This window comes from Enhydra lutris, unplaced genomic scaffold, assembly GCF_002288905.1.
Source record: "Enhydra lutris kenyoni isolate GAN:26980312 unplaced genomic scaffold, ASM228890v2 scaffoldscaffold18, whole genome shotgun sequence".
Lineage (NCBI taxonomy): Eukaryota > Metazoa > Chordata > Mammalia > Carnivora > Mustelidae > Enhydra > Enhydra lutris.
The window spans coordinates 34,530,562-34,544,775 of NW_019154102.1; the positions used below are offsets into that span (position 1 = coordinate 34,530,562).

A 14,214-nucleotide genomic window follows, 5' to 3' on the forward strand; every position below is an offset into this window, starting at 1 on the left:
GTAAGAAGAAATGATATTTTTACGAAGTCATATTAAGGAGACAGAACTTTTCAAATCTTCTTTTATGCCTGTCAGGAAAGTCTTACAGTTTTCTTCATATACATTTTATTGATTTCATCTCATGTTTTTTTTCCTTAGGTAGTTTCAGTTTTCAGGGTCATAGATGGTTTCTTTTTTTTTTTTTTTCTATTGTATGTTCTAATTGATGCTTAGGAAATAGGAATTCTTTTGATTTTTGTTTGATCTTTTATTGCACCACCTCTTGGACTCTTAGCCCTAACAATTTGGCACAAATGTTCTTGTGTGTTAATGTAGTAGATACTGTTCAGAGGATTTGGAAATTAACTTTCAGGGACACCTGGCAGGCTCAGTCATTTGGGTGGCCAACTCTTGGTTTTGGCTTAGGTCATGATCTCAGAGTCCTGGGATCCAGCCCCATGTTGGGCTCTACAATTGCAGGGGAGTCTACTCGTGGATTCTCTCTCATCCTCTGCCTCTCCTCCTGATCATGCTCTCTCTCTAAGACAAATAAATAAAGCTTAAAAAAAATTAACTTTTGTAAGTAACATTTGAATACATTTGCTTTATAAAAACAAGAGAATTACAAATAATGCTAAATCACTTTTGACCAATACCAGTAACTATTATCATGAGTTTAAGTATGTTTCATAGAACATATATAGTGTTATTTGTGTACATTTTCAAATATTACCAAATGTAACTTTCTTTTTCATCCAAAATGTGTTTTGCTAATCTATCCTTCTTGGTACATCAAAATATATTTCATTAAAAAAATAGAAATATATTTCACTTATTTTCAAATGCTCTACAGCTTTCTATTAGATGTGTCACACTCCATTTATTCACTTTACTTATTCATTTCCCAAATAAAGTACATTTAGATTATTTTGAACTTTCACAACCAGAAACAATGTTGAAATGAACAAACTTATTAATGTCTCCTAGTTCACATACCTGGATGTTTTTCTAGGGTAGATATCTTATATTCTTAGGTTTCTGGGAACTTTAACATTATTTAAAAAAATAATTAGTATTAAATATGTGTGTCTCTTAACATTCCTAACATTCTAGGCAGTTCAGTGTTCAATATGAATGTATGGTCTTTTTAGCCTCCACTAAAATGAACATATGATTTTTCTCTTAACCTGTTTTGGTGTATTGCAGTAATTTTCTAATCTTGAAATATCCTTGTGTATTCATATAATCCTAAATAACCAACGTGATTATTTTTTAAAAATAATGACTTTAGTTTGATGTGCTCTTAAAAAAAGATTTTATTTATTTATTTGAGAGAGCAAGTGCACACACAAACTGGAGAAGAGGTGGAAGGAGAGGGAGAAGACTCCCCCCTGAGCGGGGATCCTAACTCTGGGTTCAATCCCAGGACCCTGAGATCATGACTCAAGCTGAAGGCAGCTGCTTAACTGACTGAGCTACCCAAGCACCCCAATTTGCTGATATTTTATTTATAAATTTCCATTTACATTCATGACCCTCATTGGCATAAACTTTTCCTATTTTGTATTCTCCTGAGTCAGATTTGATAATAGGGTTTTCCAAGTTTTAAAAAATGCTTCAGGGTCGCCCTGGGTGGCTCAGCTGATTGTCTGCTTTTGGCACAGGTCATGATCCCAGGGTCTTGAGATCCGGCCCTGCAATGAGCGCCCTCCTCAGCGGGGAGCCTGCTTCTCCCTCCTGCTCTGCCTGCTGCTCTCCTGCTTGTGCTCTCACTCTGTCAAATAAAGAAATAAAATCTTGAATAAAAAGTGCTTCAGGTATTTTTTCATCTTTCCTATGTTCTGGAACCACAAATACAACATAGGAATTACATGTTCTTTGAACCTTGGTAGAACTTAGCCCCTTGTTTTTCAAATTAACAATTATGTAATCAAAGTCCTCATACCCCCACTTATTTTTAAAATTGGAGATGCCTATTTATGGGGTAGATATATTTGTATCTTCTGCTTCTATTACAAATTGTCAAAAACTTCCCATAATCCTAATATTTAGTCTTAGCTATGTTCTCAGAGTGACAATAGTTTAAGAGTGTATATTATCTTTTGGACTTTATTCTTTATTAATATAAAGTCCTTTTTCTCTTTTGATGCTTTTCTTTTCAATATTAACATTGCTTTATTGCTTTCCTTCTATCACCATTTAATTAGTAAATCTTTTAACTTAATTATTTTCAAGCTTTCTGTGTCATTGTTGGAGTTTCCCTTTGGTCAAGTTACACCGGATTTTTAAAAAATTAAGTGTGTCTTCTTAATTTATGAGTAAAATTAACCCATTTATATTTATTGTAAATACTGATGTTTGGACTTATTTTTCTCGTCTTATTTTTTTCTATTTATTATACTTCCATCAAGTTTCTTTTTCTTTTCTTGTTTTCATTCCCAACTTTTGTTGGACTGGATAGGTTTTCTTTGTTCCATTCCCCACTCCCCTTTATAATGGTATGCAAATTATAAATAAATTTAATTTTTCAGTGTTTATATTTAGATTTTAAATTTTACTTAGTGTCACACATTCAGAATATATATGTTAAAACTCAACACTGTTATCTATAATCCCTTTCTGAAATTTTTTTGATTCTCAGTTTTCACACTTGTAAAATTGGGACTTTGCATTCTTCACTTAATTTTCATTTAATCTTGAGGATTAAATGTGATGCCATGTCAAGCTCTAGCCTTTAAGTAAGAGGTCCTCAATTCCTTCATTCCATTTCTTCTTTATTCAACCAAAAAACTTCAGGTCCAAAAGACACAATCATCTTTTATCTCCTTTGTCCTTCAAAGTCACCTCTTCATATTTCTTGCATCATTATGGCCTTCATCTAGTTTTTCAATTTCTATATAAGACTCAGAACATCTTCTCAACTTCCCTTTACATAAAAAAAATCCCATTCTGCATTGTACTGAACGTCCTCTTTTGCTCTAGATTCGAAGAACGTCATTTCCCAATGACTCCATGCCTTTCTTCATTTTTCCTTCAAAATGGCGGACTTTAGAGGTTCCACGAATAACACCACGTGCGCCTGCGCCTCCCGCGGCCATTTCGCCCAGCAGCCCAAACTCCAGCCTCTGCTCTGCGAAGCGCCTGCGCAAGAGCCTCCAGAGCCCAGTGGCTCCTCCCTCTAGCTGAGTACGCTTGAAACCGCACGTTCCCGTCCCTTCCCTCCCCCGCTGACTCTGCGGCGCCCTCACCCCTTTCCTGTGAGATTCTTCCGCCAAGTGGAAAGCCCATCTTCCGTCGACAGCCTACGCAATTGAAGAGCAATCCAATAGGCACATACAATCCTGGGGCTCGTCACTCAGTCTTATCTTTGCACCCCTGCAATTTTTTTCTGGGCGATAAAGTTGATAAGCGATTTCGCGGGACTTTTTTGCATACCGTAGGCAACAAATGGAAAGAATGGCTGTGGCGGAGGGATCTCTCGCTTACGCTCTGTGTACTTTAACCTAATGGGGGTCGTCCGGGAGTCGGAAGGGGGAGGGGAGAGGGAGGAGGCAGCCAAGGAATTGTTTTTTTCTCTCGCCCCGCCTGCTCCAGGCCGGCCAATGGCGATAGGCTATTTACCCACGAGCCTCGCCCAGCTTCTTGGACTAGGCCAATGAGGGGCGGAAGCGGCTCCGAGGGGGCGGACCCGAGAGGCTGTGCGTGTCTTGTGAGAGCTCTTGAACCAAGTCAGAGCTAGAGCTGGGCGGCTGGAAACGGCGGCTGCCGCCGGTGACTCAGGGAGGCAGGAGGCGGGGTAAGAGCGCCGCGGCCTCGGCTGAGGGGAGAGGAGGAAGAAAGATGAAGGCGCCGAGCCCGCGGCCGTGTCGCCCCCGCACCGTGGCGCAGGCCGGGGCGAGGGACGCCCGGGGGTCGGCCGCCGGGAAAGCGCTGTGTCGGGGCGGGGCGGCGGGGCAAGTGCGGAACCGCGGGCTCGCCCCTCCCGCGGGGCCGCCCGGGGCGGGGACGCGGCTGCCCCGGACGGGCCCTCGCTTCTGGCCTTTTCTTTCCCAGGGTGGGGGGCGAGCACTTTAAAATCCACTTAAGCTGTAGAATAATTCTCCCCTCACTCCCTCTGCGTTCAGGTTTTAAGCTTTTGAAAAAGCGAAACTTGGGAGAACGGGGGTCACGCGGCGCTTGGGCCCGTGTTTGCGGTGGGGGAGGGATTCGGGGGGCGGGGGAGGGCGCGTGCAGATATCGGGTGTTGGGTCCTCCCTCGCACCCGCCGCCGTCGCGGCCGCCTGGGATCTGGTGCTCCGAGCTGGGTTGGGACCCATCCCTCCGCCCCCGCTTCCCCCGCGTCCTCTCTTCCCGACCTCCTCCCACCGACAGCCCCCGTTGCATTTTGTATTTGTATTTTTGCAGGGAGGAGCCCTTCCTGCAGGCGTGGAAACCATGGTGCTCACGCTCGGAGAAAGTTGGCCAGTATTGGTGGGGAAGCGATTCCTCAGTCTGTCCGCAGCCGACGGCAGCGAAGGCAGCCACGACAGCTGGGACGTGGAGCGCGTCGCCGAGTGGCCCTGGCTTTCGGGGACCATTCGAGCCGTCTCCCACACCGACGTTACCAAGAAGGACCTGAAGGTAAAATCCGCTCCTGGGCTTCAGCTGTCGGACGTTTTGTAGTTACCTTGGTAACGAGACAAGTCAGTGGGGGGGCCTCCTCCCCTCTTCTGAAAAGGGCGACCAGAAAGTTGGCATCTGATCTGAAGGTGCAGAAAACTAGACCTTGGAAGTCTTTGAAACGGTTGTGTAGAACCGAGGTGTGTTTGTGTTTGGCCTACAGTTGCCTGTGTTTAATGACGGCCTTGGGGTTGCTCAGACACGCTTCGTTACTGCCCACGCTGTGCCCTACGAGGACTGTATGATTATTTCTGCAAAGGGGGAGTATTGTTAATATTAGATTGGTCAAGTAGGTGATGTTAGGAATCATTAAGAATTGAGGGCTAGCGCTTCCAGGTGGTTTTTTTTGTTTGCTCCTCTTAATTTCTTCACCCAACTTGTTAAACTTTCAGACTTGATAGAAAAGAAGTGAGTGAAGAGGGAGGAGCTTAGTTCTGTGTGGCATATTAGGGTGGGTACTTGTCCGTATATGGTGGGTCAGGGTGGAAATGGGTTCCTGGTCGCCTGTGATGAGCCTGTGGGTAGGTGTGGGCTTTGACCATATATGGAGGGCAGGGGTGGGGCCAACCCCTTATATGGTGTGTTAGAGGACTGGCTTTGAAATATTCCACCTGGGGGGGGGGCGGAGGGAGAGAAACGGGAACAAGTGTGGACAGTGATTTTTAATCAGAATGACAATGAGAACCTTTTTCAGTTAGATCTTTTCAAAGAGAGATGAATTCTAATTGTACTTCCTAATAGAAGTATTGGTGGCAAAGGATTGTTTGGGAACAACCAGTAAAGGAGCTGTTCTACCAACAGAGACTCCTTTGTGCAAAAAATAACTGGAGAAAGGTCCCTAACAAAGACTGCAAAGTGGTAATAACTTGAAGGAAGCTTGTTAGAAGAGATTTCCACCCTGGGTAGTGGATATGTTTTGTCATCTTCACTGGATCGTTACTGCTTTTTCTTGAAAACGGTGTTCCAATTGGGGAACAAATTTTAGCATTGGCAGTTGCATACATGTTGATTTCTGACACACTGTTCATTTAGACACTTTAAGGTGAGAGTATATGCCCAAACCAGTTTAGTCTGCAAAGGGTTGTTGAAAAAGGATATCTGGTCATATGTTTTTAAAGCTTCCAGTGTGCCTTGTCTTCATGTTGAAAAGGAGGAGTGACTGTTGAGCACTTAGCCACATGCCAGGCATCCTGCTGAACACTTCATTGCCATGATCTTATCAGTCCTTACTGCATCTCTTCGGGAGTAAGTCCTAATACTGCTGCATTTTACAGACAGAACTATTAGGATTGGGGGAGATTAAGTATTTTACCAAAGTCATAATCCTAGAAATTGGCATAGCCCATGTTCTACCCGAGAAGTTTTGATACTTGAGCCCACCGTCTTTACCTTTATGCTCCCTGTGCCACAAAAGGACTCCTGTCATACACTGTGAAGTTTGGTTTTTCTCCTCTTCATTCCTCCCAGCAAACCGGGTTTTGCTGTTATATAAGGAAAGTGGTGTAGTAAAAAGATGGCCAACCTGTTTGTTTCAGGCTAATAATCTTTTTCCATAAAGTGGGCTCTGTGTACCAGATTTCAGTTGTAGTTGTTGTGGTTTATTTTAACCTGCCAAGTAAAAGTTTCTCGTGTGTTTGGTTTTATCTGATTTGAATGGAAACTAGATTTAAGTCTTTAGTTTTTTGGCAGATGATGACAGAGTAGAAGTGTTTTCTTCTCCAGCAGGACCTAATTATAGACCCGTTGAATTAGGAAGGCAGTCCAGGAGGTCCTTTTCGGGTATTTTTAATCTCCACTTTTTTGCCACCCCCAGTCTTTGAGGTGGTGGTAGTATCTTGTTTTTAGAATGAGAAGATAGGTTTGGGAAAGGAGTCTTGTCCAGATTTGTGTAATTAGCTACTCAGTGATGGAGGGAGGATTTGAATCCAGGTTTGGCTGTATCTTCTCCTTTGCACTAAGGTGCCTCACCTGAAGATAAACAGGGATTTTCTTTTTTTTTTTTTTTTTACGATTTTATTTATTTATTTGACAGAGATCACAAGTAGGCAGAGAGGCAGGCAGAGAGAGAGGGGGAAGCAGGCTCCCCACCGAGCAGAGAGCCCAATGAGGTGCTTGATCCCAGGACCCTGGGATCATGACCTGAGCCAAAGGCAGAGGCTTAACCCACTGAGCCACCCTGACACCTCAAGGGATTTTCATTTGAAGAACAATTTTAACTATATTTTTGGCTTACTTGCAGACTTTGTAATTCAGTCTTCATGTAAGGTACAAATTACTTGATTTCTTTTATCTAACCATGACTTGTCATTGTTTCCTTTTTTTTTTTTTTAAGATTTAATTTTTTTTAAAAGATTTTATTTATTTGACAGAGAGAGAGATCACAAGCAGAGAGAGAGAGAGAGAGAGAGAGGAGGAAGCAGGCTCCCTGCCTAGCAGAGAGCCCGATGTGGGACTCGATCCCAGAACCCTGAGATCAGGACCTGAGCTGAAGGCAGAGGCTTAACCCACTGAGCCACCCAGGCAGCCCCTAAGATTTAATTTTTTTGAGAGAGGAGAGAGATTGAGAAAATGAGTGGGAGTAGGGGTTGAGGGAGAAGCAGACTCCCTGCAGGGCAGGGAGCCCAATGTGGGACTCGATACCAGGACCCTTGGATCATGACTTGAGCTGAAGGCAGGCACTTAACTGACTGAGCCACCCAGGTGCCCTGTCATTATGTTTCTTCATTGAGTACCAGATGGTTTAAATTTTAAGGGCATATTGTATTAGCAAAAACATAGAATTTCAAAAAACTGGAACCAAATTGTGCTTGGGGAAATGCAGGCGGGAGCTAGTAAGTAACGAAGACCATGCTTACAGTCGGGCTTAATGTATTAAGTTTTGGGAGGTGGAGTGGGACTGAGATCTAAGACGAATATAAATGAATAAAATTCAGGTGTATGCAGCTGGTTTGGTATTAGAAGTACAAGTTTGTCTAGACTGATTTGCTGTTTGTTGAGGATGATGTTAATGAGGCCAAGGCTTGTTAACTTTGTTTCGCCTCGAAAGAGACTTTATAACAAAGTCACTCACTCAGATATAATGTGTCTAGTTGTTGATTACAAAAAGACAGGGTGAAGACCTAATAATGATTAAATGCTTATTATATGGCATTTTATTTAATTCTCACAAATATTCTAGATGGTGAACCACATTTTTTAGTGTTAGAAATTGAGGCTTGAAGAAATTAATTAACTTGCCTAAGTTCATCTCTAGATCTTAAACACTGGGCTTTAATATTCAGGTAGAGTGAGATTAAAGCACTGTGTTTTGTGGGCCTTTAAATCTTTAGCACTTAGAACACTACGTGGCATGTAGTATTTGCTGAAATATTTGAATGAATAAATGGAAGAAATCACAATTACTCTACATTGAAAAGCAGTTTTAGAAATAATCTGCTAATGGAGCAGTGGCATCCTCTTGCTCTAGAATAACAACAAATCTTTATTAGTATGGTTATAAGAATGTCTTTTTATCCTGCTCTTTCTATTTGAGTGTGAGACAAGTGGCTTCATTCATTGTGCATGTTGGGAATGTCTTTCTTCTTCAACTTATCTGGGTCTTTTCCAGTTTCCTTTCTTTGAACGTAACTTACACTTGAATCTTCTGCTGTATCTTAGTTCTTAGGGATATCCCTAAGTAGCAGATAAGTAGTACTTGCCACCTCTTGTGTACTGTTTCTTGCTGTTAAAATTCCCTTTGCAGTTGGGTGGCTTGACCAATGCCTAGACTTTTCAGCCTTAGATACAATTGGAATTCTGCTGCTAGTCAAACCATGTAAAATGAGAAACTCCTACCTGTGTAATAAAATCCGTTTACCCCCATAATTGAATGTGAGACTGTGGGATTTTAGGTCAGTATTTTATTTAGGTGTAAGAATACATAAACAGAAGCATAAAGAAATAATTTCCTAATTTGTGTAGAGTGGAATGAGTGGAATTCTGCATTATAGTGCTGGGAATAAAATAGGTATAAAATTAAAAACTTGACTGAAACCCATACCATTCTGTAAGTGCCTACTTTTAAACTTGGAAATATCCTACTTGGCCTTTCTGATGGTTTTCTTAATCATACTTAGGTGAGATTAATGTAATTAAGAGTGGGAGGTTTTGAGGTTAGCTTGATTAGATATATACTCATGTATTAAAAAGATTTTCTATTGGGGAAAAATTAACTTGAAATAATTTGAAATATTCATCTGGTCCAGATATTTAATAGGCTAATAAGGTACACATTTATAAAATATCCTATTAAAAGAAGAGTAAGTTTGGAAATTGTAGGGAGCAAATCATAATTAATTGGCCTCTTTTTGGCCTTTGGAATCAGACAGCATAAATAACATCTACTTTGTGTACCAAAGGACCATGAGAGGAATAACACAATTTAAATGAGAACTAGTTACATCAATAAGCTTGCAGAAGCTTGGTCAGGTCGCTTTAGTTCTTCCGCATTTGAATTTTTATTGGTGTCCTTTTGGGGCAGGGGCACAGAGAGAGAGAGAGAATCACAAGCAGACTCCATGCCTAATGCAGGAGCCCAGTGCGGTGCTCTGTCTCACAACCCAGAGATCGTGACCTGAGTCAAAAGCAAGCAAGAGTCAGATCCTTAACCCACTGAGCCACCGAGACGTCCTTCGTGTGTCTTTTTATAGAAATTTTTGCATAGGAGGCTTGGGGGAGGATCCCTTATACATACGCCTTAGGTTTTAAGGCACAAATGAGAGACATTTGTAGTTATGATAGGAAACAGTTGAAAGTATGAGGAGGGCTTACAGTTTGTTGGTTTCATAGTTTTTTTTAAAAGTTCACCTTTTTTCAAAGTGAAGTTAATGTGAGTATTTGACCAATGCAACCTAATACTCTGAAGTTATAAACTAAGTTTTTTTAAGGAGTTAAACTTAATTTTTGAATCACTGAAGAATTGGGATATAAAGAAGGGGCCCTGTCTAAATTTTGGTTTTGGGTTGATCATAAGCTTTCTAGATTAGTGATGTGATAAGAATTGTGATGTTGCTTAAGTTTTGGAAAGCTGCTAAAGATCTTAATTCTTTCTTTTTTTTTTTTTTTTTAAAGAGTTTATTTATTTATTTGTCGGAGAGAGAGACTGAGAACACACAAGCCGGCAGTGGCAGGCAGAGGCAGAGAGAAAAGCAGGCTCCCTGCAGAGCAAGGACTCCATCCCAGGACCCTGGGATCATGACCTGAGCCAAAGGCAGCAGCTTAACTGACTGAGCTACCCAGGCGTCCCTAAAGATCTTAATTCATTCATTCATTCTTTCTTTCTGAGTAGCTCTTGGACAGTCATGTTCAGGATCTTCTTTCCCCCCATTCTAACCGAACTGATACCCTGATAAATTAAGATTTGAATTACCATGGAAGTCTTAAAGCTACTTAATCTCCTTGCCAGATAATTTACTTACCTTGTCTTAAAATTTTACCAAACAATTCAGTGAGGGGTAGGTATTAATATTTTCATTTTGGAGCTAGCAAACCCAGTTTCAGGCTGCTTAGATTTAAGCAAGGGTTCTTAACCTGGCATGCAGACTAATTGGTTTTCTTTGTAATGCTATGTATATTGTTTTATGCAGGTAAAATCATTCTAAAAAAGCTACAACATAGCTGGGATTCAAATCCAGATTTCTCTGGTGCTGTAGTTTGTATAAGCTCGTTCCTCTTACATCTCGTAGATGGGAAAACTCATCTAAATCTAGTGTGGGTTTGAGGTTGATGTGATGTGGGGCAGGACTATCCAGTTTAGGGGAGCTATCATAAGACCTGTATTCTGTGGCTGGGGAGGCAAGAAGATGAGCAGGCTCCAGCCAATTCTGTGAAGGACCATTTGATTGGGTATAGTGATGGATGGAATGCATAGGACCAAGGAGAGTGTAACAGGGCCTTGTCACATAGTAGGTGCTCACCATCTGTATGGATTCTGGGATAACTGCAAGATTAAAAGCCTGCCATACCAAGAAGATAACGCAACTTCTCTGGGGAAGTTGCCTGAAAGTTAGGGATGCAGATTTTACTGTTGGGGGAGAAGGGTAGGATGGGTTTTAAATTTTCACTAATTTTTAAAGATTGATATCATAAAGCCATAAAACTGGAAAAGGTTTGGGATTGGGACTAGTGGTATACCAGTTGGGAACGTCCTACCTGCTGAATGGTTGAGAGTAATAGAAAGTAAGAGGCGGGTTCAGAGAGTAATTTATTCATTCAACAAGTGTTTTGAGTACTGACAGGGACTGGATATCATTGAAGTACAATGGTAAGTGAAAACAGATTAGATTTTGACCTATTAAAATTTCTGTGAATCAGTTAGCCACAAATAAATAATAAGTCAAAGTATGGGTAAGTGCTAGGAAGGAAAAGTATAGGGATTTGAGTACAGTCTACCAGGGGAACTTTCTTGGAGGGTAAGGGAGTTTGCTCTTTGGTAAGGGAAGGCTTCTTTGAGGAAAGGATGATTTATTTATTTATTTTTTTAAAGGAAAGGATTTTTTTAATTGAATTCTGACAGATGAATGGAAGTTAAACCTTTTTTTAAGTTAAAGGTTGGAAAGGGAGATGTGATTGTGAAATTATGAACAGGGTTGATGTGTTCGTTAACGAATTCTTTGAGAGGCCTCTTTAGTAAGAAAAGGGATTTTAAGTAAAATAAAAATAGTGATTTTTACATAAAAAATTGAAGTAGTTTAACTCTAGGGTCAGTTTATCAGCTGTTTGTTTTCTCTATTTAGCAAAGTAGTCATTGACTCCAAACTCCCAGTTTATTCAACTGAAAGAGATGTTGAGGAAGTGCTGTCTACTAGGCCTTGTGAAGCTAAATCCTAAGCATACCAAAGGGATTCAGAACAAGTGGTGGATTATGCTGATGGGGAGGGGGTTGTCTTAAACTCACAGTGTCATTTTAGAATTACAATGATGCCCAATAAGTATTTTTTTTAGGGTTTCAAATTTCTTTCTTTTGATTCTCTAAGCTCTGATGTCTGACATATGTAAAAACCTTCTACTTGGGGGTTCTTTGCTGTGTGGGGTTTCTAGAAGTTACTTTTGGGGCAGAGACTGGCCTCCAAAACCCTTGACTACTGCTTCCCAAAATTATTTGGGAGCCAAAGCTCGATTGTTTGATTAACCTGTTTGATTGGTTTATTGTGGACGGTGAAGGGGAAGTAAGAGTGGGAAAGAGCAACAGCACATTTAGATAAAGATTCAAGTAGAAAATCAGGGCATAATTCAGCTTTGGCATTTTTAGTGTTTATTTTCATTAATTGAATCTGCCTTTTTTTTTTTTTTTTTTTTTTTTAAACTTCTGTTTAGGTGTGTGTGGAGTTTGATGGGGAATCTTGGAGGAAGAGAAGATGGATAGAAGTCTACAGCCTTCTAAGGAGAGCATTTTTAGTAGAGCATAACTTGGTTTTGGCTGAACGAAAGTCTCCTGAAATTTCTGAACGAGTTGTTCAGTGGCCTGCAATAGTGAGTACCTCTTGGGGCTATGAGAACAGGGTATTTAATGCATTATGAGTGAAGCAAGCAAGATGTATATGTAATACCTATATTTGGCTTCTAGAGAATAATAGTACAGACATGTGACAAGGTAGAGGAGTCAGTCCTGCTAGGCACCCTGTTACTCTGGGCCCCTGACTTTCTCCTGCCTCATTTTCTTCACTTGAAAAATAGGGATGGAGGTAATGTGGGGGACTGTCTAGGTCAGAGGTCAGAAATCGGCATATGTATATAGGCATACATATATATGTATGTTTGGCTTGACCTTCATAGAGTTTTAAGAAAATTTGAATTAGTTGTTTGCTTTTAAAATATGGAGAGTATACCTTAAAATCTGGCTGTTGCCTGGCTCTCTCAGGGGTTGCCAAGTCTCAGCCTCATGATCTCTATGGTTCTCTCTGACTTATAGTATTCTTTGGCTCTGAAGGTGCTGGCAGTCCGTACATGATTATGCCATTTCCACATCATAAATCTGTGTAGTTAGATGATGAGAATGATCACAGTGTCTGGAGAGGACAATTCAGGTTTTGTGAGACACAAGTTTTAACTGTAGAAGGGCCAGGTTTAGATAGCTGGGAAGGTGGCTGAAAGGCTGACCAGGTTGTGAAGGGCCTAGCATGCTGTGCTAGCAAAGTAAAGATTTTGCCTGTGGGTAAGAAGAGCTGCTGGAGGTTTTTGAGTGGTATAGGGTTTTGGTTAAAGTTGTATTTTGCTCTTTGTATCCTCCCCACCGCCCCTAGCTATTAAGAAATTGCTAAAAACATGGCCCTATCTCCCAAGAAAAATGTATACACACAATTTTTCACATAAATTTTAGAGAAGCCCTTTATCTCTGAACCCAGACCTGTATGTTAATGACTCCCAAATGTGTGTCTGGTTTAAATGATTGATTCTGGATGAATATTGTGCGATCTTGTTGTTGCATGAATCATTGTTATTGAGAAACCAGCAGTAAATAAAAAACTTAATGGTTTTGTCTCTCTGCATGTGTGGAAAATTGCTAGTTCCCATTTTCGGAATTACGCTGATGGCAGTTTTGATGCCAGAATGTTTTGTTTTGTTCTAGGTGTATAAGTCTCTGTTGGACAAAGCTGGTTTGGGATCCATAACCTCTATTCGCTTTCTGGGAGATCAACAAAGAGTATTTCTTTCTAAAGACCTTCTGAAGCCTATACAGGTAAAAGATAAAAATGATATTAACCTCTAAGGATAGAAATACAAATTTTTCAATATGATAACTAAAATACTGCTATTGATTGCTTTAATTCTAATAGATACCTGACAGAGAAAAGGACCCATCTCATCTCATCAGCAGTTAGTTGTTAGACATCATCCTTTAGTGTTAGCCATTGGGTTGGTGCTGTCCATTGGGGGTTGGAAGGACAGAGGTAGTACAGTTGATGGTTTGTGTTTATGAATGGAGACACCTAGATGATACGAAAAAAATTTTAAAAAGATTATCATTTGTATATATACATGTACATATATCCATATCCATATATGGCCATCATTATGTATTCTATATGAGACTTTGCCTACTTGCTAGAATATATTTATAACCCCCAAATCAGTACTTGGGCACTTTTCATGGTCATTCACAGACATTGGCAGAGTGGTGAAAAATTTGAGTTACCTGACAAGTGTCCCAACTAAAGTCAGATAAGGTGACTCATTCTGCCTTCTTGTTTCATCTCATACTGTAAACAGATGTGCTTTTTGAGGTCTATTTAGTGCTGAATTTTTGTGCTTTTTTTTTTTTTTTTAATTGGTGGTTTCACTATACCAAATGTAGTGCTGAAGTGCTGTCTAGTGTTCCTAAGTGCAAGAAGGCCATGATGTGTCTTAGGAAATACATATGTTAAATAGATTTCATTCAGCTGTGAGTTATTATTAATCATTATTAATCACAGCAGTTGGCTGTGATTTCCAGGTTAATAATGTACCAGTGTATGTTAAATAATGTGTTTTCCACAGACATACACTTAAAACATGGTTGTAGATAGGTTGGTTGATGAAACTTAACCAAGAGGCTCAAAG

General features: G+C 40.5%; 1 protein-coding gene across 3 annotated transcripts in view; it reads left to right on the forward strand.

The window, feature by feature from the left end:
* Positions 1 to 4,275: 4,275 nt before the first annotated feature.
* LOC111147968 (lysine demethylase 3A) overlaps positions 4,276 to 14,214 on the forward strand; it is a 52,650-nt gene continuing 42,711 nt past the window's right edge. For all 3 annotated transcript variants that reach the window (XM_022504281.1, XM_022504283.1, XM_022504284.1), the window contains exons 1-3: positions 4,276 to 4,599; positions 11,992 to 12,147; positions 13,244 to 13,354. In XM_022504281.1, the coding sequence (XP_022359989.1) occupies positions 4,414 to 4,599; positions 11,992 to 12,147; positions 13,244 to 13,354 (453 nt within the window). In that variant the 5' untranslated portion in view covers positions 4,276 to 4,413. The remainder of the gene's footprint in view (positions 4,600 to 11,991; positions 12,148 to 13,243; positions 13,355 to 14,214) is intronic.